The sequence below is a fragment of the Cottoperca gobio genome, chromosome 8 (genome assembly GCF_900634415.1).
Source record: "Cottoperca gobio chromosome 8, fCotGob3.1, whole genome shotgun sequence".
Taxonomy (NCBI): Eukaryota; Metazoa; Chordata; class Actinopteri; order Perciformes; family Bovichtidae; genus Cottoperca; species Cottoperca gobio.
The window spans coordinates 11,712,543-11,737,156 of NC_041362.1; the positions used below are offsets into that span (position 1 = coordinate 11,712,543).

The 24,614-nt window shown below is 44.6% G+C and overlaps 1 protein-coding gene across 1 annotated transcript; it reads left to right on the forward strand.

The window, feature by feature from the left end:
• The first annotated feature begins 679 nt into the window (after positions 1 to 679).
• Positions 680 to 22,835, forward strand: tnrc6c1 (trinucleotide repeat containing adaptor 6C1). Its single transcript, XM_029437024.1, has 19 exons — positions 680 to 689; positions 1,260 to 1,613; positions 7,634 to 10,192; positions 11,861 to 12,046; positions 12,795 to 12,961; positions 13,081 to 13,167; positions 14,061 to 14,285; positions 14,798 to 14,944; positions 15,302 to 15,421; positions 15,625 to 15,708; positions 15,929 to 16,169; positions 16,258 to 16,422; positions 16,695 to 16,871; positions 17,135 to 17,284; positions 17,662 to 17,772; positions 18,129 to 18,347; positions 19,154 to 19,227; positions 19,346 to 19,485; positions 20,096 to 22,835. Exons 1-19 carry the CDS (start codon positions 680 to 682, stop codon positions 20,469 to 20,471), a joined length of 5,592 nt encoding a protein of 1,863 aa, XP_029292884.1. The 3' UTR covers positions 20,472 to 22,835.
• The last annotated feature ends 1,779 nt before the right edge of the window (positions 22,836 to 24,614 follow it).

Here is a 24,614-nt window from a genome sequence, read left to right on the forward strand (position 1 = left end):
TGATTCTGTTTCGCTGTCCGGCCCACAACTTTACTGTTTTGGTTCACTCTAACCGCTCTCATAGCGTTGTCGGCTGCAGCAGGCAGCTGTTTTCAGCAATAAAGGTTGTAAACATAGTGAAGCACCTATAAGAGCCAGATGTTTCCCTCAGAATTTGGTAGACACCAAAAACATAGCTAAAAGAGAGCGAATATTGGACTTACATCCACCAGCTGGCCAGAAACACAACTTGCAATGAATTATAATGTTGCTTTGTAAATAGTTGTTTGCTAAAAAGTGTGATATGTCAATATTTACAACTTGTTTTAGCGGCCCCCAAGTGGCCAAAAATTCAGTTATTGCAGGTTTAAGAAAGATGAAAGATGAATTTATTGACTGTGTGTGTGTGAGAAAATCCCACTCTGTTGCTAAGGGTAACTAAAGCTAGTGGGACATGAGCACTTGGCTTCAGCAGCCGCACAAGCAGTTAATAACAACCAGCTTTGTTAGAGCACTGAGGGGTGAACATTTCAGCGGCCATAACCTGCCACAAACCATGAATATTTATGTTGATGGGGCTGAGCACTCTTTAGAGTACTGTCCTGATGGAGACAATAGCCCACAATAATGCTGCAGGCAGATCTAAATCCATTATCTGGCACTTGACCTCTTCATCACTTCTAATCTGTGACTAGGCACTATGGCAGACTGTGCGAGTTGTGTGTCTTGGCTTTCCTAAAGGCTGAAGGTTTATTACCGTACCACCCTGAGATTATTACAGTTCTTTGGTTCACCAAAGAGCAGCCATGTGTTTTAGACTGACCACTGCTTAGCATCAAGCTTCAGCCAGCCAGGAGAGACGGCACATTTTGTGCATTTCGCCTCATTTGCCTTTTCTGAATTTAACATAATGGTCCTCATCTAAGAGTGACCGTGTCTTCGAAACGAAACAGTGGAGGTAATGCTCCGCCGCAGCAGATTTCCAGAAAAGTCTTGAGTTATACTGATGATTGGTGTTTTTTTTGTATATTCACTAGGGCAGCAACTAACGGTAGTCTATTGTTTTTTGGTTGTTTTATTTATTTTAAATATCAAATATAATGACAAATGAAATTAAACAATCATAATAACAAAGTTTGTTTTACCTAATCAATCAATCAATAATTGTTTTGGCACTAGTATGCGCTCAACAACTTTGCTTCTCCTAATACTCCTTTACCTCCCTCATCCCTGCTTCTCTGCTCTCTTGTTACTTCCCCACCACCCTCCCACCTCCACAGTGCCAGACTCTGCCAAGCTCGACCCCACCCCTCCTCTTCCCCCCGTCAACCCCAGTACCGTCCCGTCTTTACCCCCAAGCAGTGGCAATGGCAAGCGCGCCCCTTCTGGAGGTCAGCCGCAGACAGCACAGCAGCCCCAGACTCTGCTCCAGCAGCGCTACCCGCCAAGAGAGGTGCCCCCACGCTTCCGCCAGCAGGAGCACAAGCAGCTGTTGAAGAGGGGCCAGCCTCTGCCCTCCGGGACTCTGCCTCTCCCCACGTCGGGACGTCCCACCACTACTGAACCTGCAGCAGCAGTAGCCACACACTCCTCTCCCTCCTGCTCCTCTTCCTCCACATTCAGCCCGCCTACAGGTCAGCCGAGACACTTGAGTCGAGTCACTATCTCTAACTCCCTTTCTTTTTGCAAAAGGTTATAAAAGGGAATGCACTTAATGTATATCACAATATTGCAGAAGTGTCTTTACATGCGGCAGTAGGGGTTGCTGTTGGTCTAGAGTTGAAGGTTGTTTATGAATCACTTTCACTATATTTGTAATGTGACGTTACCTTTACTGAGAGAGGTAAGTTGAATTCAGTAGCAAATGGGGTAGTTATAAACTGGGCCGACACTGCGTATTCATTAATCGTGTACGTTGTGTTAACTCTCACTACAAGCTTTAATCGGCCTTTCTGCACAATCGGATAACAAAAGCCTCACATAGGGTATATCTGTACACATGATCTTCCCATTCTAATGTACAAACCATCCTGAAAGCGGTTTGACTTTTAGCCGCTGTGCCAAAGAGTGGTTGTGATTTGCACATACTGATGGCATTCCTGAATGACAGTGGCTATATCTACCTTTTTGTATGGCACCGTGATTGTAACAGCGCAGTGTACCTGTAGAGCAGTTTGAATGCACTTGCATCACAGATGCTGCTGTTTATTTTCACTCTGCCTGGCTGTGAATTAGAAATAGGGTTAGTGCGTGCGTGTGATACTTCCTGAGGCTCTGCATGTCACAGTAAACCAGGTTCTTATTTGTTTCCAAGTGATAAAGGATCATGTGCTCTTTGAAGATGATGATGGCACTTTCCATAGTCTGGGAAGGAAAACATTTTTATTTATGTTTTACAGTAAGTATGTCTGAGCATCATCCAACCCCTCTGATGCTGTTTGAATTCAGCTCTATCTCCATGGTGATAAGATGTTTACCCCATCCGCCTTTCTTTCTCCTCCTCCTCCCTCTCATCATCCTCCCACTCTTCGCTGAGCGTTGATGACCAGCCCTACAGTATTTCCTGTTTTTGGAGGAGGAGCCATATGGAGCGAGCTAGTTGGCCGGGCGCCTCAGTGGGCCTGACCTGGCACTGATAGAAAGACTGAGTGAGAAGGAAAGAAAGAAAGAAGTGGAGAGCATGCATGGCAGAGGTCCAGTACTGTGGGCTGAAGTGACTCATGGCTTACGGTAAAAGCTGCTGCTTCTCTCCGCCCCTCTCTGGCAGGCCTGTTCTGCTCTGCTTTTGCTCTCTGTGCGTCTTTGAACTGACTGATTGCATTAGGACAGACAGACAGGAGGGCATTCCAGACTGAAAGACAGATAGGAGTCCAATGGGAGGCTTTTGTGTATATACCTCTAGAGAGACTGCCTGCAGAACTGGTGCACAGAGAAGTTTTGCACATAAGCATGACGCTCCACCTTATCTCTCTTTAAGATTTGTCATGTGTCCATTCAACCATCTAATTTCTGTTGAAAAACTTCCCAGCTTAGTTTCTGGTATGTAACATATGCAGCAATATTATTTAACTCTCATACAGAGCATCATAGGTAAACCCACCTCCACCGCTGTCCCCCCAGCTTTGTCTGCTGATAGAACGATTGTCCCCCTTCCTGCTTTAATTTCTTGGAGATAACTAACAGTAGAAGTACACTAGCTGCATTCATTCCCTCCCCTCTCCCCCTTCTCCCTTTCCGCTGACTCCACCACGCCTCATCCCGTCTTCATTACCCAGTCACATGTCGGCTCTCTTGAAAAGTAGTGCTGATAAACATGGTCCACAAATATACACGTGCATGCATGTAAACACAAACATTCTCTTCCTCTGCAGTCATAGCTATATGTGTCCATGCTCTGCTACAAAGTACAGTGTTACTCTGCTGTAAAGGCCAGCAGCAGCAAGCACTGGTGTGCTTTTAATGGTCAAGGTTCAAGACAAGATTTCAGATTTCATGTCATAAATTTAGCGTGCTGCACACTTAAACATATATTGATATTTATTTTGCTGGGCTTTTCTTTTGGTCAGCTAAAATAAGTGTTTCTGCGTCCCCGGTACACAGCAGTTCATTGTTTCGCTTCTATGCAGTAACTCCCGTCTGTTTCTCCTAACTGGAGGCGTGACGACCACTATCTACTGTCGGAAATATATCCTACACTATAATATCTTTTTAATGAAGATAAAACTTCTCCTCATTGACGGTATTTAGTTAAATAACAGGGAAATCCATTTTGTGTGCACTCAAATTAAGTGCATTTATTAGTCTTTGTGTGGCAATGATGCACTCATGGGCTTGTCTGACTTGTTTAGTTTGACTGTTAACTAATCAAATTGGCTTGCAGGTCTATAATGTGTCAACTATAGTACTTTAGATTTATAGCCCTTTTGCATTTGTTTAACACCCCCTAGTTAAAGCCTATAAAGGAACGATCAATGTTTTATGTACCAGTAGGCATTACCCTTGCTAAGCACAACAGAGGCCGACACCAACAAAAAAAACATCTTAATATAAACAGGCCTTGTCAAGTGAAAGAACAGTGCTGCTAATATGCCTAATAACTTGTCTAGTAGGGAACAGAGAGTGTATGCATGCAAGACTTGACGTGCTCTTTAAGTCTGCTGATGATGCTGTAAAGGAGCCTTGAGAATCTCCTCAAACTGGACTGGGACATCTTGTGATGTGATTAAACATCAGATCTGTGTTAACCACAAATGTTCAGCGCTCACTCTTTCTTTTATGTATCTTTCCTTGCTCTGTGCCCTTGCTCCTCTCTCTCTCTGCCATGCTTGTTGTTCTCTGATGCACATGCGTTCACCTCCTCCACCTCCGCTATACCAAAACCACAGCTCACACATACCCTCGTTGGCCCCAGGGTAGCCAGGATTAGTAGGGTGGTGATGGCCTAGTGGTACGCCTTCCAAACAAAACACTAGAAGGTCGGGAGTTCAATACCAGGCTGCCACCATTATACCCCTGAGCAAGGTACTTAACCCTGAGTTGCTCCAGGGAGACTGTCCCTGTCCTTAGTTCAATGTAAGTCGCTCTGGATAAGAGCGTCTGCTAAATGACCTGTAATGTAATTAGTCAGGCTGCACATACTATATGTAACTCTGTCAATCTTCCCATTATTATAGCCTTCTCTTCCAATGTTGCCTTTTACTTGGCTAACAATCCATGTCCCAGGGCCCTTTCATTTAGGAGGCGTGAGGGAGCAAGCTATTTTAAGACAACCATGCTGGAGAAAGCCCTTGACCCGGTTTATCCTTTAGAGGAGCAGGAGAAAGAGGATACTCGCAGGAAAACATGATGACCTGATGTCTCAGACGTGTACTTTTTAAAATACATGTTTTGACCCTATGTTAGCCTTTTCCCTTGAGATGATAACAGCAAAAGCGGCTGCAAAGAAAGCAGCCATACAAAACATAATTTCTTCTTCTAACAACCAACAAACTTGTGCCACTTCAGCATATTCCCAACAGTAGCAGTAAGGAAAAGCTGCCAAGTGTTATGTGTGTGCTCTCCTGGTCTTGTCTACGGTTGATGGCAGCTATTCTGCTTTGTCATATTAGCATCATACAAGACCCTCTCAGACCCTTAAATCTCTGCAACACAAAAATCAACCAGATTAGTAGACTATCCAAGACCCATATATCTCAATCTTAGTAGTGGTAGTAACTTTTTTTTAAACCCCTGGATAATACTTTGTGAGACAAATGCTGTTTTCAAAAATGTGGTCCCGTGGTTAGGCTTCCTTAAATGACAAATAAAAAATAATGAATCGATTATCAATTCTTATAGCTTCCGCTTAATTTCCCATCAATCAAAAAATCAATCATTCGTGCCGCTCCTACACAGTTATTGTCTTTTTTTCAGTGCACCAAATCAAAAACAATTGGGATGTGGCGATTGCTATCATTAAACTCAGAGGAAGCACATTCCTGTGAGGTGTGTGTGTGTGTTGGTCAGAGCGCTTGTTCATCTAGCTGGCAGCATGCATTGTCAGCTCTGTAACATCCAGTCTTTCTGCCCCTCGGGACTACATTAAGCCAGGATCAGTCCAGCTGAGGCCCACACAGCCCTCCTAGATTACTTCCTCCTTCTATCTCTCAACATCCATCTCTGTGTTGTTATTCCTCATAATGCCTCTTTACCTAATCCTTGTATTTCCCTCACACTCGCACCTTACTTCACTGGCATGTCATACATGAGTGTCCACTTGTAAAATGAAAAAAGTTAGAAAGCTGAAGGAAAGCATGAAAGAAAGGTTTGCATGCTGATTTGAGCAGTCAGGAAGTTGTGTGTTTTTCCAGTGTGTATGCATCCACACAGTAGATGCAGTGACTACACTGTGTGTACGTTAACACACAAAGGAGCGAGCGGCCATGCTGTAGCACTGCATGACCTCACTGCATGTTGGGTCCTCACAGTGGAGAGGCACAGGAGGTTGAACTTCAGCCATAAAGGGACTCTGTTCTCTACTAAACATTGACTTATTGTGTTGTTGCGTGGGCGCTGGGATCATTTGTAAACAATACCAGCCTTAATCCATGGGATTGCTGGTCTTTTTGTTTTGCCAATCTCCCAGCACTGGTTATCCTCCGGCCATCATGCCTTTTATTAAGGCTAATGCATGTCTTCCTCTGTTGTTTCTCTATGCAACATATTTCCCCCCGTAGCTTCTCTGTGTGCCGTATTTGGGACCAGATCAACTGTCTCTTATCGTGTACTGTGGCCAGATCAAACCCCCCCCCCAAAAAAAACAAACAGACATTTGTCATCTTGTGTGATCTGATGACATGCCTGTTCATACATAAACACGTGTATGTGTGAGAATATTGTCATTCCAGCACCGGAGGGGGAGCAGCAGGCTTTTGTGATGTTTTCTGTTGCTTGCGTTTGCCTGCCACTGCTATTCAAGAGGCTTTCCATTGTGGGCGGCAGTGCTAATTGCAGATGGAGTGGTTTTGGCTAAATATTTAGTGACAGTTTTGCACACCAATCCCCCCCCCCCCCCCCAAAAAAAAATATCTCCAAAGCTCCCCTCCCCCTACCACTGCTTTTCCAGAGAGGGAGATTATTCTTCGTCAGGATAGGAATAGAGCAGGATATAAATAAAGCCAGAGGGAAGCAATAGATAGAAGAGGAGAGACCCAGGCCAAAGCAGTGTTGGTGGGAGGGACAGAGCAAGAGGGGTGAGGAAGGAAGGAAGGGAGGAAGGGAGGAAGGAAGGAAGGGGGGGTTTGTCTCATGCCGCGCAAGAGCTGTGCAACTTCTTGGCAGCATTTCAGAAATGAGCCTCAGAAGCTTGGCGAGACGAGCAGACATATTGAAACAAGGATGGTCGCTGCATTGCACAAAACCTAGCTCTTTACAGGATGGTTGGGAGGCACCTCTCTACAGGTATTTCACTGCTGCGTTTCACATCTCTCCTTCTTTCCTCTTCAGCCTCTCCTTTTTGGCTAGACCGCAGCAAAGCGGGGAGCACCCCTATAAACGCGAAAGTTTGTCACTGAGTGACTGAGTGATCATTTTACACCATTGGCTGTTGCTCTTTCAAAATGAATAGGCGCGACCGTGTTCCTTCCTCAATACATACGCGGTTTGTTGTTTGTTACTCTGCCAGCAAAGCTCTATCCAAAAAGCCTCATTTGAGAAATTTAGAGAACTCTAAAAGAAATATATATATTTTGCCACCTTTTCTGTATATTTATATATTCTTTGTAGATGTGGTTTAAACTTGTGGTGTGCTGTGAATATTTACTCATTTTATCTTAGTTACATGGAGAGCATGGGCGTGAGTCATAGTATATTTGAAAGCAAATGTATGAAAATTATGTGTGATAGTGTTTGAATAGAGTGCATAAATATTGTATTTATTTTCTAATTAAGGCTTCCTCTGCTATCATATTAGTCATTCTCTGTGTGTTTGCATTTTCAGTGTGGGTGGTATTTATTTTCATTAGTAAAGCATCTTGAGAAGTCTAGTATGCATAAGTAGACACCTTACATGTTGCCATGGTATTTCAACCTTACTAAGCATATGTGGGTGTGATGACGTACAAAACGTATACCTCTCTTGCTCATGCTCATGTTCTTTTTCTTTCCTCCCATACAGAACTGCCCCCACAGAGTGGCCAGGGAGCCCACTATGATAATCCCCTCTGGGGACACCTGCCAGCCAACAGGAGTGCCACAAGTGCTGCATCTTCCACCAATCTCAGTGGCTGGGATCAACTGATCATTGACCAGAAGGACACAGAGGCTTGGCCTTCTATTACCCTAAACCAGAGCCAGGCCCCTCCAGGAGGATGCCATTTGGACACTGACCCTGGTTGTCTGACCAGCAGCAACAGCAGTAGTACTAGTAGTAGTTGTAGTACAGTTAGTATGGCCACGGGGGCCAATAGCCAGACAGGCCACTTCCCTGCCAACCACCTTAGCAGCAAGGCCAACAGTGGGCCCAGCTCTGCCAATCATACTGGAACCAGCATGATCTCTAGCCAGGTTGCAGCCAATCGCAGCTGGGGCTCTGGGCCTGGACCCTCCCATTGCCCCCCTCAGTCCTCAGTGGGGAGTGAAGGGAAGAATGACAGTCCAGTGGGGGGAGGAGGCAGCAGGGGTTGGGGGTCTTCTTCATCATCCTCCACCACCACCAACTTTAACTTGAACCTAAACCCTAATGCCAACCCGTCTGCCTGGCCCATGTTGGGGCATGATGGGATTGGAACAGGGGGAGGCAGCTCAGGGGGAGCCAACACCATTTCACCTCCTCAACCTACACCCAACCTCTGTAATCCGCCTAACCCCCCACCAGCCCAGACCAGCACCTGTACCGGAGCCAACACTAACAGCAACTCTTTGGGGATTGGCAGCGCCTGGGGTAGCATAATGGCCTCTGACACGTTAGAGCCACACCCCTCCCCGTCCACGAATGTGTCTTTCAGTTCAGAACCTCAGAACCTTAAAACTGATGGACCAAATCACACTAATAAGCAGGAACCCCCCAGCCCCATCCGCAACTTGCCTAGCTGGGGTAGTGCACCTGTAGGCATGAGTCCCATGGGCCAGACCCCCCCAGGGGTCTCACAGGTCAATGGAGAAGATGGTAGCTCAGTATGGGGTAACAGTGGTGACTCAAAGGCACCTTCATCTAAGGAGGCACCTGGTTGGGAATCTGGCTGGGGCCGTGGAGGAGGTGGAGCAGGAAACTCTGGAGGCTGGGGTGACCAGTCTGGTGGGAACTGGGGGAAGCAGCGCACTGAGGAGGTCCAGGGAGGCTGGGATGCCCCCAGCTCTCCTCCCCAGGATCCACAGGCTGGTCCTTGGAACAGAGCTGTGAGCACAGCTGGTGCAAGTGAAGGCAGCAGTGACAGCATGGAAGGACATCCCCAGCACAAAGACCCCTCTTCCAGAGATAATACAGCTCCTTTGCAGCCTGCCCAGGATATGGACCCCAGGGTGTTGTGTAACACTGGCTGGGGACAGACCCCTGTCCGCCAGCACACCTCCTGGGACATGGACAATACTAAACGCAAGAATGATGCAGCCGCTGAATCATGGAGCTCTGGCCCCACCACTCCAAATGATGCCCAAGGGCCCTCCAACACTAACATGGGCCCCTCTCAGAGGACTGACCCTGGGAGCAAAAATGATGTGCCTGGTTCTCAGGGAGCTCCAGGTTGGGGTGGAAGCATAGCCGCTAACAACCAGCCTAGCTCTGGTTGGGGAGAGCCTCCCAGCAACATTAAGCCCCAAGGTGGCCCGGGTGGCTGGGGCAATCCACCAACAGGAGGCCCCACCACCAGTATGCCCAAGAATGGGGGTCAATCCTGGGGTGAGGAGAAGTCAACTGGATGGGAAGATTCTCGCAACAAGCCAACATCCCAGGGCTGGGGAGAGCAACCCAAAGCATCCCACAGCTGGAGCAATAGTGGAGGGAGCAATAGTGGAGGGAGCAATAATGCAGGGAGCAATAATGCAGGGGACTGGCGAGAACCAGAAGAGAGCAAAAAGAGTCCCACCAACCCAGGATGGGAGGGAGAAGCAGGAGGCTGGAAGGAAAACCCTAGAGGCTGGGGAATGTCTTCTTCCGGACCTGGGGTACCTGCATCTGGAGGAAATGGGGGCTGGGGAGAACCAGTTTGCCAGCGTCCCAGTGGCCCTCCCCAAGGTTGGGGGAATAAGCCTCAGGATGGACCCGGTGGTGGTGGTGGTGGTGGTGGTAGTGGGGGTGGGAACATAGGCTCTTGGTCTGGCCCAGCCTCAGTGAAACAGGGTGGAAGCTGGAGTGGCAGTAAGAAGTCCTCAGCTGAGTCCTCAGCTGATCCTTCAGGCTGGGAGGAGCCCTCCCCACCTTCAATCCGACGTAAAATGGAGATAGATGATGGGACCTCAGCTTGGGGTGACCCTGGTACCTACATCAAGACAGTCAACCTGTGGGACAGGAACAACCCAGGAATTTCCCAGGCTAAAGTTACCACTGGAGGCAATAACCCCCCAGGCCCCAACAATAACCATCCCCACTCTCACAATCACCCCTATCACGGGCCGCCTGCACCTATACAAAACCACACCCAAAACTCTCAAAACCCAGGGCCCACCAGTGGGCCCATGGATCCTGTTGTCCAACACCAGTCTGGGCCACCTCACAACAGGGGTTCCCTGATATCTCAAGGTAAGACATCATAATACTCCAATTTTGCAATGTCTAATAGTGCCACATAGCCCACAACTATCTTGTTAAGCCGAGCTGTTTATATTTATTCGCTCATTAGAGTGTCAACATTCAGGTTTTAAAGGGTATTTGATTTCACATATTCAAAATGGTAATTATATGAATTTCATGTTATTCCGCATTTAATTTGTCTTTTTCACTGTTCAAAGTAAAGGTGTCAAACATGAAAGCTTGTTGGGTAGTTAGCACGGTGCATTGTTAAGCTCCAATCTCTTGATCCACTTAAAGGTACAATCTTGACCTAGTTTTCCCTCTGTGTATTTACATCTTATCGACTATCCAAATGATTTAAGCAGTGCCAGCCCTGTCTCTCCATAAGGCTCCTCACATTTCACAACAATGGACACGTCTGTGTGGGTAACCCTGGCAACCTCTCATGGGTACCCAAAGGAAGCACAAGAATGCTGTTTACAAAGTGCTTGGTGAAAATAAAGATTCCCCACAAACAGTTTGAGAAGGATCGGAAGTGTGTGATTATATGGGAGCCACCATCTGTTAGTTGATGAAGGGAGGAGGTGGAGCAAACCCGAAGGAGCTGACAGGGGGCTTACGCCCCCTGCTGTCCCTCACTTGACCCTGCGTGCCGACTCAACATTTGATTCATTTGCTCACCAATAAAACCTGGTAGCCTCCCTTTTGCTGGCATAAGGGCTGTTGAGCATATAGTGGTTTGACAACAAATAGGGATAACTCCTCAACACTATTCATAAATAATGGCAGATTACCTTTTTTTTTCCCAGTATGCCATGTTTAGAAAAGTATAGTGCTTTGGCCAGTCACACTAGAAGGTTGAATGTTAATACTAATTTTGGAGTAGCCTGCAGGACTTGACCTCTCCCTGGAGAGAGAGCTAAGCTGAGTTTGGCCCTGCCAGAGGTCCAGAGACAGTGCTGTGTCTCTCATGCCAAGAGGAGCCAGGCTGCGCCAAATCTTAAATTGGTATCTTCTCTCTCCGTCAACCTTACTACTAAGCCAAGCCCAGGTTTCTGCCTTCCTGTACGAGTGGCACTTCACACTGAACAGAAGGATAAACAGAGTGATGATTTTTAACAGAGGCTCAGTTTGAGTTAAGGCTCAATTTGTTTGTTTTTATCAACAAATAAGAAACAAATAAAACAAGAATGCAAGTGGTATGTTTTTTGTAGGTCAGTTATATATGCTTCTCAATTTAAGTTATATATTCACTAAAATCATTAAAATAAAAATGTTTAATCTAACTTTGAACATGTGGAATCAGAAGAGAGATGGCCTACACGTTTGTGTGTGGATAACTAGCAAATAACAATGAAACAAAGACTATTCACTACTCTTGCATTAATTGAATGAAGATGATTTCATCTTTAATTTTGCATTTTGAATTCAAGGCAGTATGATCATCAAAAATGCATGTTGAGCACAACACTATGCCAAAACAAGCCAGCACAAATGCCTGGCCAGTAAATTCAACAAATCAGTAACAAAGCACCATAAGGTCAGATTGTGAAATGGCATGTAAAAATACAGATAATTGTTTTTGATTTAAAAAAAAATAAAAATAAATAAATGATGTTTGTATTTTTGCTGGTAAGTATTTTCATTAACAGGCCCTTGTCCTTGTGTTTCCTCCAGGTTGGGGAGAGATACCCATCTCCCACACAAAATCAGAGAGCACTTGGGGGGAAGCTGCACCCACTCCGGTCAGCACCGACAATGGGACGTCTACCTGGGGAAAATCTACCGGGGGTTGGGGAGACGGCAACCCAGACAGCTACGGCAGGGGGAATCCGACAATGACATCTGCATCTTGCAAACATGGTAAATACCTGTATGGTTTTACAAATGAGTCTTTACTAAATGTGTTTACCTTTTTTGAGGAATAATGATACCACGTGTGTGCTCCAATGCTGAAAATGTTCAATCATTCTCTTCTGATGAGTCAAGGATGTCTTTGACATTAAGGACATCAATATAGTACAAGAGAAGCAAGAGCACTGGTAATTTTACCCCCAAATCGACACTGACCCCTAGTGGCTGGTTAAAATAACTTTGACGTAATGACGTGCAACATGTCATGTTTTCAGTTTTACAGTAAACACTACTGAGATGTTTTCCTAGGCTTGAATATTGTAACTATTGTGTTCCTTCATCAAAGATTTGTCTTTCATTTTATATTTATTTTAAAATCTGAAAGCTCACTAACAAGAAAACAACCAGCTGGATGCTTAACAGTCAAAGTTGTATTGCTATTTTTAGGCATCAAAGTTTCTTAACATGCAGAGGTAAATAAAAATATATTCTAACGTATGTAAGAAAAATACACATACAATACATACAATAAAAACAGTAGCAGCATTAGCAAAATATACAAAAGCGTGAGTTGGATAACCGCAATCTAGTATTTTAGGGCAGGCTGATACGAGAAGATGTGTTTTGGTTTTACTTTTGGATGAGTCGACTGAGGTAGCCTCTTGAATTTGGGTAGAAAGACAATTCCAAAGAAGGGGGCTTGTTAAGAGAAGTCCTTACCACCTTACCACCTACTGATGTTTTATTTATTTTCCAGCCCCCAAACCTATGCAAGACGGATGGGGAGGTGGCGGTGAAGAGCTGAACATGTCGGGGGGTCAGTGGGATGCTGAGGAGGGAGACATGTGGAATAGCGCTGCCCCCCATGAGACCAACTCCTCCTGTAACTCTTGGGGCAATGCATCTAAAAAGGGCCCACAGAAGGTATGAAGCAGGGCTAATTACATACAGAATATTCCCATAGTCCTTGAGAAAAAATGTGATATTATATTTTCATAGTAAAATATTATTTAGCTAATGTGGTAATCATTTTCTGTCATCAGCTCTCCCAGGGAAAAGTCCCAGGGAAGCAAGAAGAGGCCTGGATCATGAATCGTCTCATCAAACAGCTGACAGACATGGGCTTCCCTGTGAGTTGAAGTGACACTAAACTGATGCACTGCTCTCTGTCAATCCTCAGAGCTAACACTGATGATTCTTTTGATATATATCTCTTTTTACTTCTGATTAATAACGGTTGTTGCAACATACTTTTGAGCATTTCCCTTTTTAAAAGTGGGGAAATCGAAATAAACATGTTAAAGCCTAATGTGTAGAATTTGAAAACTTCCAACCCCTCAGAGCGAGCATCAAAAAATATGCTGTGGCAGACCGCAATGCATGCCTGTGTCTGCTCTTTATCATCTTTTAAAAAACTAATATATTCCCAAACAGCAGAATTAATGTTCGTTTTGACAAAGATTATTCTTGATTGTTTCTTAAAACGTTTTTTAATGTACATTTCTGTGTATTTTTGTTACATGTTGAATTAATGCTAATTAGTCCACTCTGAAATTGATGATGATTAAACCTGCTGCTATTAGTTAAATAATGTATTAGTCAATCGATAGAAAATTTATCGGCAATTATATAGGTCATGGCTTAATCATTTTTGAGTCACTTTTATTTGAAAAAAAATAGCAAAAATTCTGGTTCCCATATCTCAAATGTGATGCTATTGTTTGATTTAGAATATCTTTCGGTTGTGGACTGTTGGTCAAAGCATTTTTTACTGACCAAATTATTAATCCAGAAAGAAACCACAGATCAATCGATAATGAAAGTTATTGTTAGTTGCAGCCCTAATTGTGATTTGCATTTTAATGCACCAGTAACCCAAATCCTCTTATGAGACGAAACGGTGTAATTTGTATTTGTAACATTAGTCATGAAAAGGGGAGTTTGAAACAGCATTTTCTTTATACCCTTCACTTTGGCGTTGATTTGTTGACTCATTACTGATACTTTCTGGTTTATTCTCCAGAGAGATCCAGCAGAGGAGGCTCTGAAGAGCAACAACATGAGCCTGGATCAGGCCATGAGTGCCCTGCTGGAGAAGAAGACAGAGCTGGACAAGCGGGGGATGGGGATGGGGATGGCCGGCCACGACTACAACAACGGGCTCATCAACAAGCCCATGAGCTGCCCTCGGCCTCCGCTTCTTTCCAAAGACCCCTCGGCAGACCCCCGCTCTCCCTTCATGGATAAGGTAGATTTACATAAAAATATACAGTGCAAAAAATAGTTTTGGGATTTTATTGCTGGTTAGCACCATGTGTGGTGTAGAAAATATTTGAGTGTTTGAATGGTATCCCTGAGAAAAGCATTATATAAAGAGCAGTTCCTTAGTTCCATTTAAAATAGTAAGGCAAGCTGCACCTAATTTGATGCAGAAAAATTATAATTTTACCCCTTTTATCAAAAGATTTGAAGTTTGTGTTTAAAATAATAGCAGACACCTTAATGTCTAATCTTTATCCCACCCTCTCTGCACTTTTTTTAAAATACCTTGATGCAACCTTGATGTAACTGCATTACATGATATTGAGATTGCGTACCTTGCATTGTCACTTTGACATCATCTGAATTTGTCTGTTGCAACTTTAGATAAAATAATGAAGACATTTCAAACCCATGAATGTAGATGACTGATTTCCAGACTTGTTAAGGACTTGGTGGCACTCTGTTGACCGTCTGTTTGACTCTTTCTCTGTCCAGCAGATGCAGAGTGGAATGTTTGGCGGTGGTGGAGCAGCACAAGCCCGGGCCATGCAGCAGCCGCAGCCGCCTCCTCACCCGTCAGTGCCGCCTCTCAATTCCTCTCAGCCTAGTCTACGTGCTCAAGTGCCTCAGTTTCTCTCCCCTCAGGTATATACATGCACACATGCATACAAAGATAAGCCCACATGCTTGGCCTCATTTCTCACTTACTAGGCAAAACATTTTAATGTATGCAGTGATAAATATTTTACATTCAGATTACATACTTTAAAAACATCTTCACTATCAGTTCCTCATTTATTATGTATCAGTTTAGACCTCTCCGAACGTATATCAGTAAAGGAGAAGATTATTTCTTGCTATTCGGACCTTATTACTACAAAATGATATGGGACTTCATGTTCACGTATACTGTGTATGCACCAAACACAAACAGATTTATTTTACATTTTAATTGTGTTAAAACACTTTTAACATTTGTGTTTTGGGATACTTTGCCCACAGGTTCAAGCACAGCTCTTACAGTTTGCAGCAAAAAACATTGGTCTGAATCCTGCACTTTTAACCTCACCAATAAACCCTCAACATATGACCCTTCTGAATCAACTTTACCAGCTGCAACTAGTAAGTCTCATGTGTCTGCTTTCAGTTTAATTAGATACTTTGGATCGTTTTTAATTGGACTTTTACTTTCATGTTTTCTGTAGATTAAGCCATTTTATTAGTTTTTAGTTTTTATTATTTTTGGTTACAATTGAGTTATAACTGGATATATAAACACAGTGACATCTTCTGACAATGAAACCATGCTTCTACCTGATACACAGGCATACCAGCGTTTACAAATTCAGCAGCAGATGTTGCAGTCGCAGCGCAACGTTTCTGGCCCCATTCGACAACAAGAGCAGCAAGTGAGTTTCCCTCTTAACTTTAAGTTTCCTCTTCTTTCCTGCTCTCTTAGTACTCCCTCTGATCACTGAAAAATCATAAATGTACTAAATTATTATTATCATTTTACCTAAATAAAGCTGATTGGATGTAAAAACAGTCCAGGTTGACATGTATTTCATTTGTTTTATGTAACATATATACACTATAGATCCTAATGTCTCCATTGTGATGTCGTCCCAGGTTGCACGTACAATCAATAACATGCAGCAGCAGATCCAACAGCACCAGCGACAGCTGGCCCAGGCTCTGCTGATGAAGCAGCAGCAACAGCAGCCGCCCCCCTCCCACTCGGGCCTGCATTCTGGCGGGTCCAAATCCACCCTGGATTCATTTCCAGGTCACCCCCAGGCTCCAGGCCTCCCTGACCTGCAGACCAAAGAGCCGCAGTCATCTCCCAACACCTACAGCCCCTACTCTCTCTGTGAGTGGCGTTAAACTTTCTCTTTAAAATAGGTAACGCTGCCCTAAAAACCTTGTGGGCTTGTGTAGTAACAGCTCTGTCTCCTCAGCTGGACTGAATCCAAACATGAATGTAAACTGCATGGAGGTGGGAAGTCTGTCTATGAAGGAACCTCCCCAGCCTCAATCGCGCCTGTCGCAGTGGACGCATCCCAACTCCATCGAAAGCCTCTCTGGAAGCTCCTCTCCTCTGGAGTCCAACCTGGGCAAGCATGGTAAGAAAAGAAAGGGTTATTAAAATGTCCTCAACTGATGCAGAGTTTATATTTAGCTTGACAGGTCAGTGTCCTTGATAAACAACAATAACAAGGTATTCCTTTTTCTAAATCAAACCTCATTTCTATTCTTCACATTAAGCCACTTTTACACCAGGGACCAGACTATGTCTTTAGTTGTTTACTTGGTTGGGAAAAAATCTAAAACATTTCCAACATTTAACATTTACACTTCCATAAATGTTTTCTGTTTTAATTTTATTTATTTTTAGGTGCCAACCTGGGCCCCCCTGGTAAGCCCCATCAGCTGGAGGATTCTTACAGCCCCTACAACCTGATGTCCAGCTCAGAGTCTCCTACCAGCCCATTGGTCCCCCAAGACAGCTGGGGGCAGGGCAAGAGCAGCAATGACAAGATGGCCAATGGGACCAATATCAACTGGCCACCAGGTTAGGAACACTTGAATACTCTCTATTATTGATGGTTTGACAGTTTGTTGTTGGGAGCCAGATGTGGATCATCCAGTTTGTTAAATCTTGTTAGCCATGTTGCCATTTGCTCTTTTCTGCTGAAATATGTGAACTGAAAGAGAGTGGCAGGTGAACAACAAAAAAACTGGGCTCTTTTGATTACTTTCATACTGGAATGTTTTATTTTTTAATATTACGCTATGCTGTGTGAAAAATGATTGGATTTTAATCTGGATTTTCAGAGTTCTGCCCCGGTGTGCCCTGGAAGGGCCTCCAGAATATTGACCCTGAGACCGACCCTAACGTGACCCCCGGGAGTGTCCCCAGCGGCCCCACCATCAACACCAATATCCAAGATGTCAACCGCTACCTGCTGCGGGACAGGAGTGGAGGTGAGAGCAGTTAAAAGAGTTTTTGATCAAGGGCTGAAAATGTGTCTTAGTAGGACCTTCTTGTGTAGTGGTCCTGGGAAGACATTTTTAGAAATCTGCATCCCCGTGTGTTTGTAAGTCCACTAAAATTGCCTGGCAGTATAATGTAGCTGCTGCCACAACAGAGCCAGCTGCTTCTTATTCTTTTGTTCTTCATTTTCCTACTTTTAACTGTTTCTATAATCATTGTCATTTACCAGTTTATACTCTTCTCTTCTTTATCTGCTTACTATCATCATTTTTAGTACATTTTTCCTTTACTCCATTTTCTCTTTCTGCTATTTTTTCCTTATTTCTTTGTGTTTGTCTATTTGTTTGTGTTGATGGCATCGGCTTAGGCTCCTCTCCCACTTCATCTCAGAACGAGGCTCTGCCTCCCTCCACTGATTGGCCAGTCAGTGCCTACACTAGCTCGTTCAGTTTGTCGTCCCCGGAGGCGGACGATGCAGGTACATGGTTTATCCATAACCCCCCCCCCCTCACACACACACATTGCAGTGGCTGAATCACAGCAAATCAACATCATCCTCTCCCTCCCGTTACTGTAACAACCAGAGCCTCGACCTCTCTCTGGAGAATTGGCTCTGGCCCTGGCTCTGGCCCTGTCAACATTGCCTCTCATGCAGTGCATATCTCCCCTGTGGTGTTAGTGTATCTCCTTGTTTATGGCATTGGAAGTGCTGTCTTTTGGACAAATATGAAAGTCCGATAATTTTTGCTCTGCGGGACTCCCTCCTGTGGGAGCTGCTGTCTTTCGATCACTTGGTTCTGCAGGCCAACTTTTCTCTCACTCTTTTCCATCCAGGTAAACTATCAGAGATGAAATCTACTTGGTCTCCAGGCCCCATTTCTCACAGCCAGGCCTCTCTGTCCCACGAGCTGTGGAAGGTCCCCCAGGGCCCAAGCCGGAGCAGCAACATGGCCCCTTCCCGACCCCCACCTGGCCTCACCAACACCAAGCCTTCAACCTGGGGGGGCAACTCCCTGGGTCTGGCCCAAGGCTGGAGCAGCTCTTACACCACAGGTAGTTTGATAATGAAATCATTGATAGTGACTCATTTTAAAATTAGAACATTATCAATAATTGCAAGTGTTAAAGTGTTAATAGAACAATCTAACTGGCTACATCATCATTCAAAGCTTTTGAACCTTTCAATAGAAAGCATTTATTCTGTATTAAGAGTGCCTATTACTTACAATAATTAAGATATGATATGATGAGATAAGATAGAACTTTATTTATCCCGAAGGAAATTCTTGTGCCAGAGATTGCTCATGAATAACTACATAAATATAAAGTGTATAAGTAATAAGTAAGTAAATAAGTAATACTAACACCAGGGCCTAATAAAAAGGTACATTTAGTAAAATAGGTCAACTAAAATATTGGGCATGATATTCAAAGTAAATTGCACATTATATTAAAATTGAATTACTTGATTACACAAGACAAACGGGTTCATTGGTTTTATTGATTGTGAATTAATTTATCAATCATTTTTGCAATTCTGTTTGGAAATGTTGCACACCATTTAGCAGCAAAGAGAAACAAAGCTCAAGACATTTCTAAAGTTGTTTGAAGATTAGATTACGGAGCCGTGTTAAGCGTGTATATTTGGAAAGTTTGCAGTATGACTAAAAACACAAGCTGTGGCGTACAACCACAGGCCAATTTTGAAGGTACAGTGAAGGCAGGATTTACAACGACTTAAGATCTTATTGCGGTTGAACAGGTGTCAACTGACACTGGGTGGAAATCGACACCACCCATTCAGTTTTGGTTATTGATTCTGGTTTCAGACAAGCTTGTGTCTCTTCTCTTATACACAGCAGGTACCACGTGGAGTACAGACAGCTCCACCAGGACCAGCAGCTGGCTGGTTCTAAGGAACCTCACTCCACAGGTACCAGTTTACAATCCACTGCTTCCTCTTAGCCTTTAAGAATTTAGCCCTCCTAGAGAATTAACTGTATCTGTCCACTAATGGCCTAACTCTTTGTGTGTGCTTGTTTGTGTCCCAGATTGACGGTTCAACTCTGCGTACACTGTGCATGCAACACGGCCCACTCATCACATTCCACCTCAACCTGACGCAGGGCAATGCTGTGGTGCGCTACAGCTCCAAGGATGAAGCTGCTAAGGCGCAGAAGTCCCTGCACATGTACGTCTCTTAATGAACTGCTTCAAGATCTTTGGCTCAGTTGTTTCTTAAATGGATAGTTTGGATGTTTTTAAGTGGGGTTGTATGAGGTACTTATCTATAGTCAGTATATTACCTACAGTCAGGCAGCAGCAAAACTTTGAAAAAATCCATATCAGTTGATATAGATAGATATAGATATATATATATTATATATATATATTTATATATTTATTTATTTATATTTTCACCATTATCTATGCTCTCACCAAAGCCACCAGACTCCACTGAAAAATAACAGTAATCTTGTCTCTCAGAACACGGGCGTTGCTTGTCTACCGCTGCGTCAATTTAGTTTGTTTGGGTTTATTGTTTGACTGGTTAGTTTAGATTCCCCAAAGTCGCACAATAACACTAACAAACTAGCCACTCGAGGCAGCGGTACACCAGCAATGTGCTGCAAAGTAAAAAATGTTTCAATGGAGTCTGGTGGCTTTGTCAAGGGCATAGGTGGTTATAACTGCCATCTACTGTATACAACATGCATACCACCCCACTTCAAAACATCCAAACTATCCCTTTGACAAGTTTGAACCATTACTCATGTATGTTCTCTCTCCCCTCCATTCAGGTGCGTGCTCGGGAACACCACCATCCTAGCCGAGTTTGCTGGGGAGGATGAAGTGAACCGCTTCTTTGCACAGGGCCAGTCGCTTGGTGGAACAACCAGCTGGCAGGCTTCTCCAGGCTCCAATCAAACAAGGATGGGTGGGTCCGGAGCCTCCCATCCCATCGGTCACTCACCCCACTGGAACAACAACAATGGCAGTAGCGGTGGCCTGGGAACAGGCGGCGCAAAAACGAGCGGAGAGTTGCTGTGGGGTGGTGTGCAGCAGTACTCCAGCCTGTGGGGACCCCCGAGTGGAGAAGAGGGACGGGTTATGGGGAGTCCCACCCAAATCAATACACTGCTGCCTGGGGACCTGCTGAGTGGGGAGTCCATGTAGGACGGAAGAAACAAACACCAACAGGAGCAAAAATCTTGCAAATCATTGTGGAGATAATCAGTGTGGCTGTAACGGTGAAAAGGAGAGACGAGAGGAGGGCGAGGCTACATCCTCGCTGCTCACCCTCGCCAACCTCCTCTACTCCTTTTTGTTTTTAATGACATTTCAGTTGCAGTTATTTTGTGAATCTTCGTGAGAGATTTTGGTCACAGTGTTTAGCTTTTTCTTTTGGAGACACAGGAAGAAGTCTTACATTCAACAAAGAAAGAGAACTTTTTACAGAAATGAACTTTTGGGAACTCGGCGTGTGAAACATGTACTTTAGTTAAAACTGACACAACAAGCTGCCACCTTTAAACTTGCGTAATCCCTCTCTGCCTTTCAGGCAATCATACTGCACCTCAGAGATCCATGAAAAGGCATCATTCCCAAAGTAAAACCCTTCAATCAGAGTGGTTGTCAAACTTTCAGCTGGTCTAGACGCAACATTTGTTTCTCTCAGCACTAATATTAGCCTTAACCTCTTTCCTGCCCTGCTATCCTCACTCACTCTGTACTTGGTGAAGAAGCATACGGACACTTGCACACCCTTATTTCTGAGCCAGTGAAACCTGAGTGGAGAGTACATGCTGCTGCGGCTCAACGTAAGCAACCACAGCTCACAACTTCAGTGCATTTTCGCAAGCAGATTGAGTTCCCCACACAATGCTCAAAGGGAATGATGCAACTCTGTTCGCCGTGTTCAAGCCATTTATTTTTGTAGTGGTTTTTTTTCTTCTTAAATCATTGCAAACAAAGCTAAGACATTGTTATTCAAATGTGTCCGTCAATCTTACCTGGTGGGGGGCGAGACTTGGGACCGTCACATGTACATTTGTGAACGTGATGGAGGACAAATATGAACCACTGCTATTACTAAGGAACTGTAAAGACAAACACTTCAATGCACCTCAACTCATCTGCGAGCAACTCGCAGTTTGGTCTCAGTCTCGGACCCTCTCACTGATGTTGTGGAAAACCTCAAGTCGTAAATGTTTCCCACCATTTCAAGTGACGTGCAATATAAGCCACAGACTCTACCGTCCAAGCACCCTACCATGACCTCTCACAGAAAGAGAGGAGACTGTAAGGAATGATTGAACTGCAAAAACGCTATCTGCCCTGCACCCCCTCCCCAACCCGCACCCTAAAACTGCCACTACTACCCTTCATCTCTCCCCAAGAGTGTGTGAGCTCAGGAGAGGAGCAAGCTGGTCTTCAACCACCTTCTGTCCAAAATACAAGGACGTACACACAAAGCACTTCTCCAGCCAGCCTACTCTCCACACTTATGCCAGTGACTAGTTTTGGGGGAGAGGGAGGGTCAGGTGTGTGTGTGTGTGTGCGTGTGTGTGTGTGTGTGTGTGTGTGGTGTGCGTGTGTGTGTCCATGCTTGGGGAGAAGGCATCAAACCAAAATGAGAGGAGCCTGTTCCTTTTTACCCAGATTTACCTTTTTTTTTTTGCCCAAATTTGAGTTGGTAGAAAAGTTTGAAGCAAAGATTTGTGAATAGGTGGTCGATCATAGCACTTAGCAAGAGCATCACAGCTCGTTGTACCCTTAATGCCAACAAATAGAAGAAAGGAGAAGCAACACTGGCAAATAAAAACTGAAAAAAAACAAAGACAAAAAAGCAATCTGCTTAGTGGCTTCTCTACGTACTTATTTTTTAACTTTACATGGATGTGAAGATTTTTTTTTTTTTTTTTTTTTTTTTTTTAATCCTTCTTCCCTGAAGTCGATGGGACCAGGAAGGATGTCAAACATGGTAGCAAAGTGAAGGGAAATACAAAGAAAGAACTAACTCAACTGATGATGGGTGCGGCAGGGAAAGACCCCAAAGCACTCACCCTCTTTATCAAAGTAAATATCACTGTTACATTGCATACTTTGAAATCTTTAGCCTTGGTGTCTGGAAACACTCGACGTGTTTATGTTCTACTAGATCCAGCAGGGAGGATCGCCATCTTTGTCGTCCTTTTTTTTTTTTTCTTTCGTCTTTCTATTGGAGGCCCTGCCAACCTGTGTGATAGTGTGGCCACTGAGTGCCTACCTGCTGCAGAGTGATGTGCTCTGCAGCAGCCCTCACCCCACCCTCCCCTTCGCTCGCTGCCTCCCTGCGGATCCCTACAGACTCCTCTTCCTCCCCTGGCCTCCAGGCAAAGAGCAGCTCTTTCAGAACTGGCCCACCTGTATTAAATTTACTACTACTGCTGCGCCAGAGTCTGTCCTCAGCAATCTCCATTATCGCTCTCTGTCTCTCTGTCTCTGTCTCTCTGTCTCTCTCTGTCTCTCTGTCTCTCTGTCTCTCTGTCTCTGTCTCTCTCTCTGTCTCTCTCTCTGTCTCTCTCTCTGTCTCTGTCTCTCTCTGTCTCTCTCTCTGTCTCTCTCTCTGTCTCTCTCTGTCTCTCTCTCTGTCTCTCTCTGTCTCTCTCTCTTTGTCTCTCTCCTGCAAGGATCACTTTAGCCAGAGATTGAGGCGTTTGATGTGTTCTTTTTTTTGGTTTCACTTATGGAATTGCCAGTGTGCATTTTTGTTTGATTGTTGTCATGAAGTTTGCTAATATTGTTGCTGTTATCATTGATGATATTGATAATGATTGTTTTCTGATGATGATGATTTCATGGCTTTTTAATATTGGTCTTTATGCAGTGTTCAGCTTCTCTCCTGCCCCTCCCACTGCCTCCGAGGCACAAGCAGTGTGTAGTGTGGAGGTACGCCTCAGCCGCGCAACAAGGCCATACAAAGCGCTGTGGATCTCAGTAGAAAAAGCTGGTGGGGGAGTTCTTTATGTGGGACAGACCGGGGGTTTGAAGAGTCAAATCAAGTGGGAAAGATTGTGCAGTCAAAGGTTCTCCAGGATAGTGAGCCAACTTCCTCTGTCCATCCTGGGGCACCTCCACTCTATGTTGTCTCATAAACACACACATCCTTTAGTGTTGATGGGCCTCACTCACACTGGTGCTTTATGTTTAACTCTGGGAGCACTCAGTCACACTTAGAACCACCTCAACTGATAACAGCCTTCCATTTCTATGCAAAGACAAGGAGGTGTTCGTTCACAGCCATCTAGAAAATCACAGCCATCCCACCCCCCAAATCTGCCAATCTTCGCTTATCTCTCAACTTTTACAACTAGGCAGCTTCCCTTGAAAAGCCCTCTGGATACAATGTAAGGGACACTGAAAGTTTTTAATCTCCCACAATCTCAGTCTTGTGCCAACTGATCTGCAAACTTCCACCTCGCCATATCCTAATTTATCTTTAGAGTGATGAGACTTGCTGTAGGAGGCGTACACCACAAGCTCCAGTTGTAGGAGGCTTGAGGAGTAGAAGGGCAGGACAGATGAATAGTGCTGATATTTCATAGGACTGGAAATGTTGTGGAGAACCAGGCTGTGAGAGGGGGGGGGGGGGTCCTGTATGTGTCTGTGCACTGTTTATGGGTCACATCGGGTACATCTCTTTAAAAAACCAAAAACATGTTTTTCTTTATCATCAAGGTTTTCGCAAAAAAAAGAAGAAAAAAAAAAAAGAGTCTTTCAGCTGTGCACTCCGAGGCTGAGACGCCTGAGTTCTGTTTCTCTGCAAGCTGCCGCCTTCTCACCCCGCCTGGGCTCGTTCTCTGGGCCTCATGTGGGGAAGCTGTATCCAGGTGGTTCATTTTGGACCTCCAACCTGAAGGTCGCGCCAGCATATATACAACAGGTCATCTCTGCTCATCTGGCTTTGGGGTAAGGGTCCAAGCAGGGACCTGACGTATCAGCAGAAATAGGGTCACATCTCAATTTTGGTACCAAGTCTTAAAACTTACGGGATTTGCCCTCTTCCAGAGTCGCTTTAGACTTGCATCATTCAACAAAACAATCACTATTGCCTGTGTTGTCTGTATGTGTGTTTGTTTGTTCCTAAAAACCTGCATTTACTCCACACTGGACTTGAATCAAGCAACTGGCATCGGAAGTAGGGAGAGTAATAGAGTGGGAGGATGGGTTACTGGGACGGAGGTCGAGTCTCAGATGTGCCCTGGATTCTTTTGGCGCAGCACCAGCACTGAGAGCCCCACCCCCTCCCACCCCTCGCCTGCACTCTTATCTACCTGT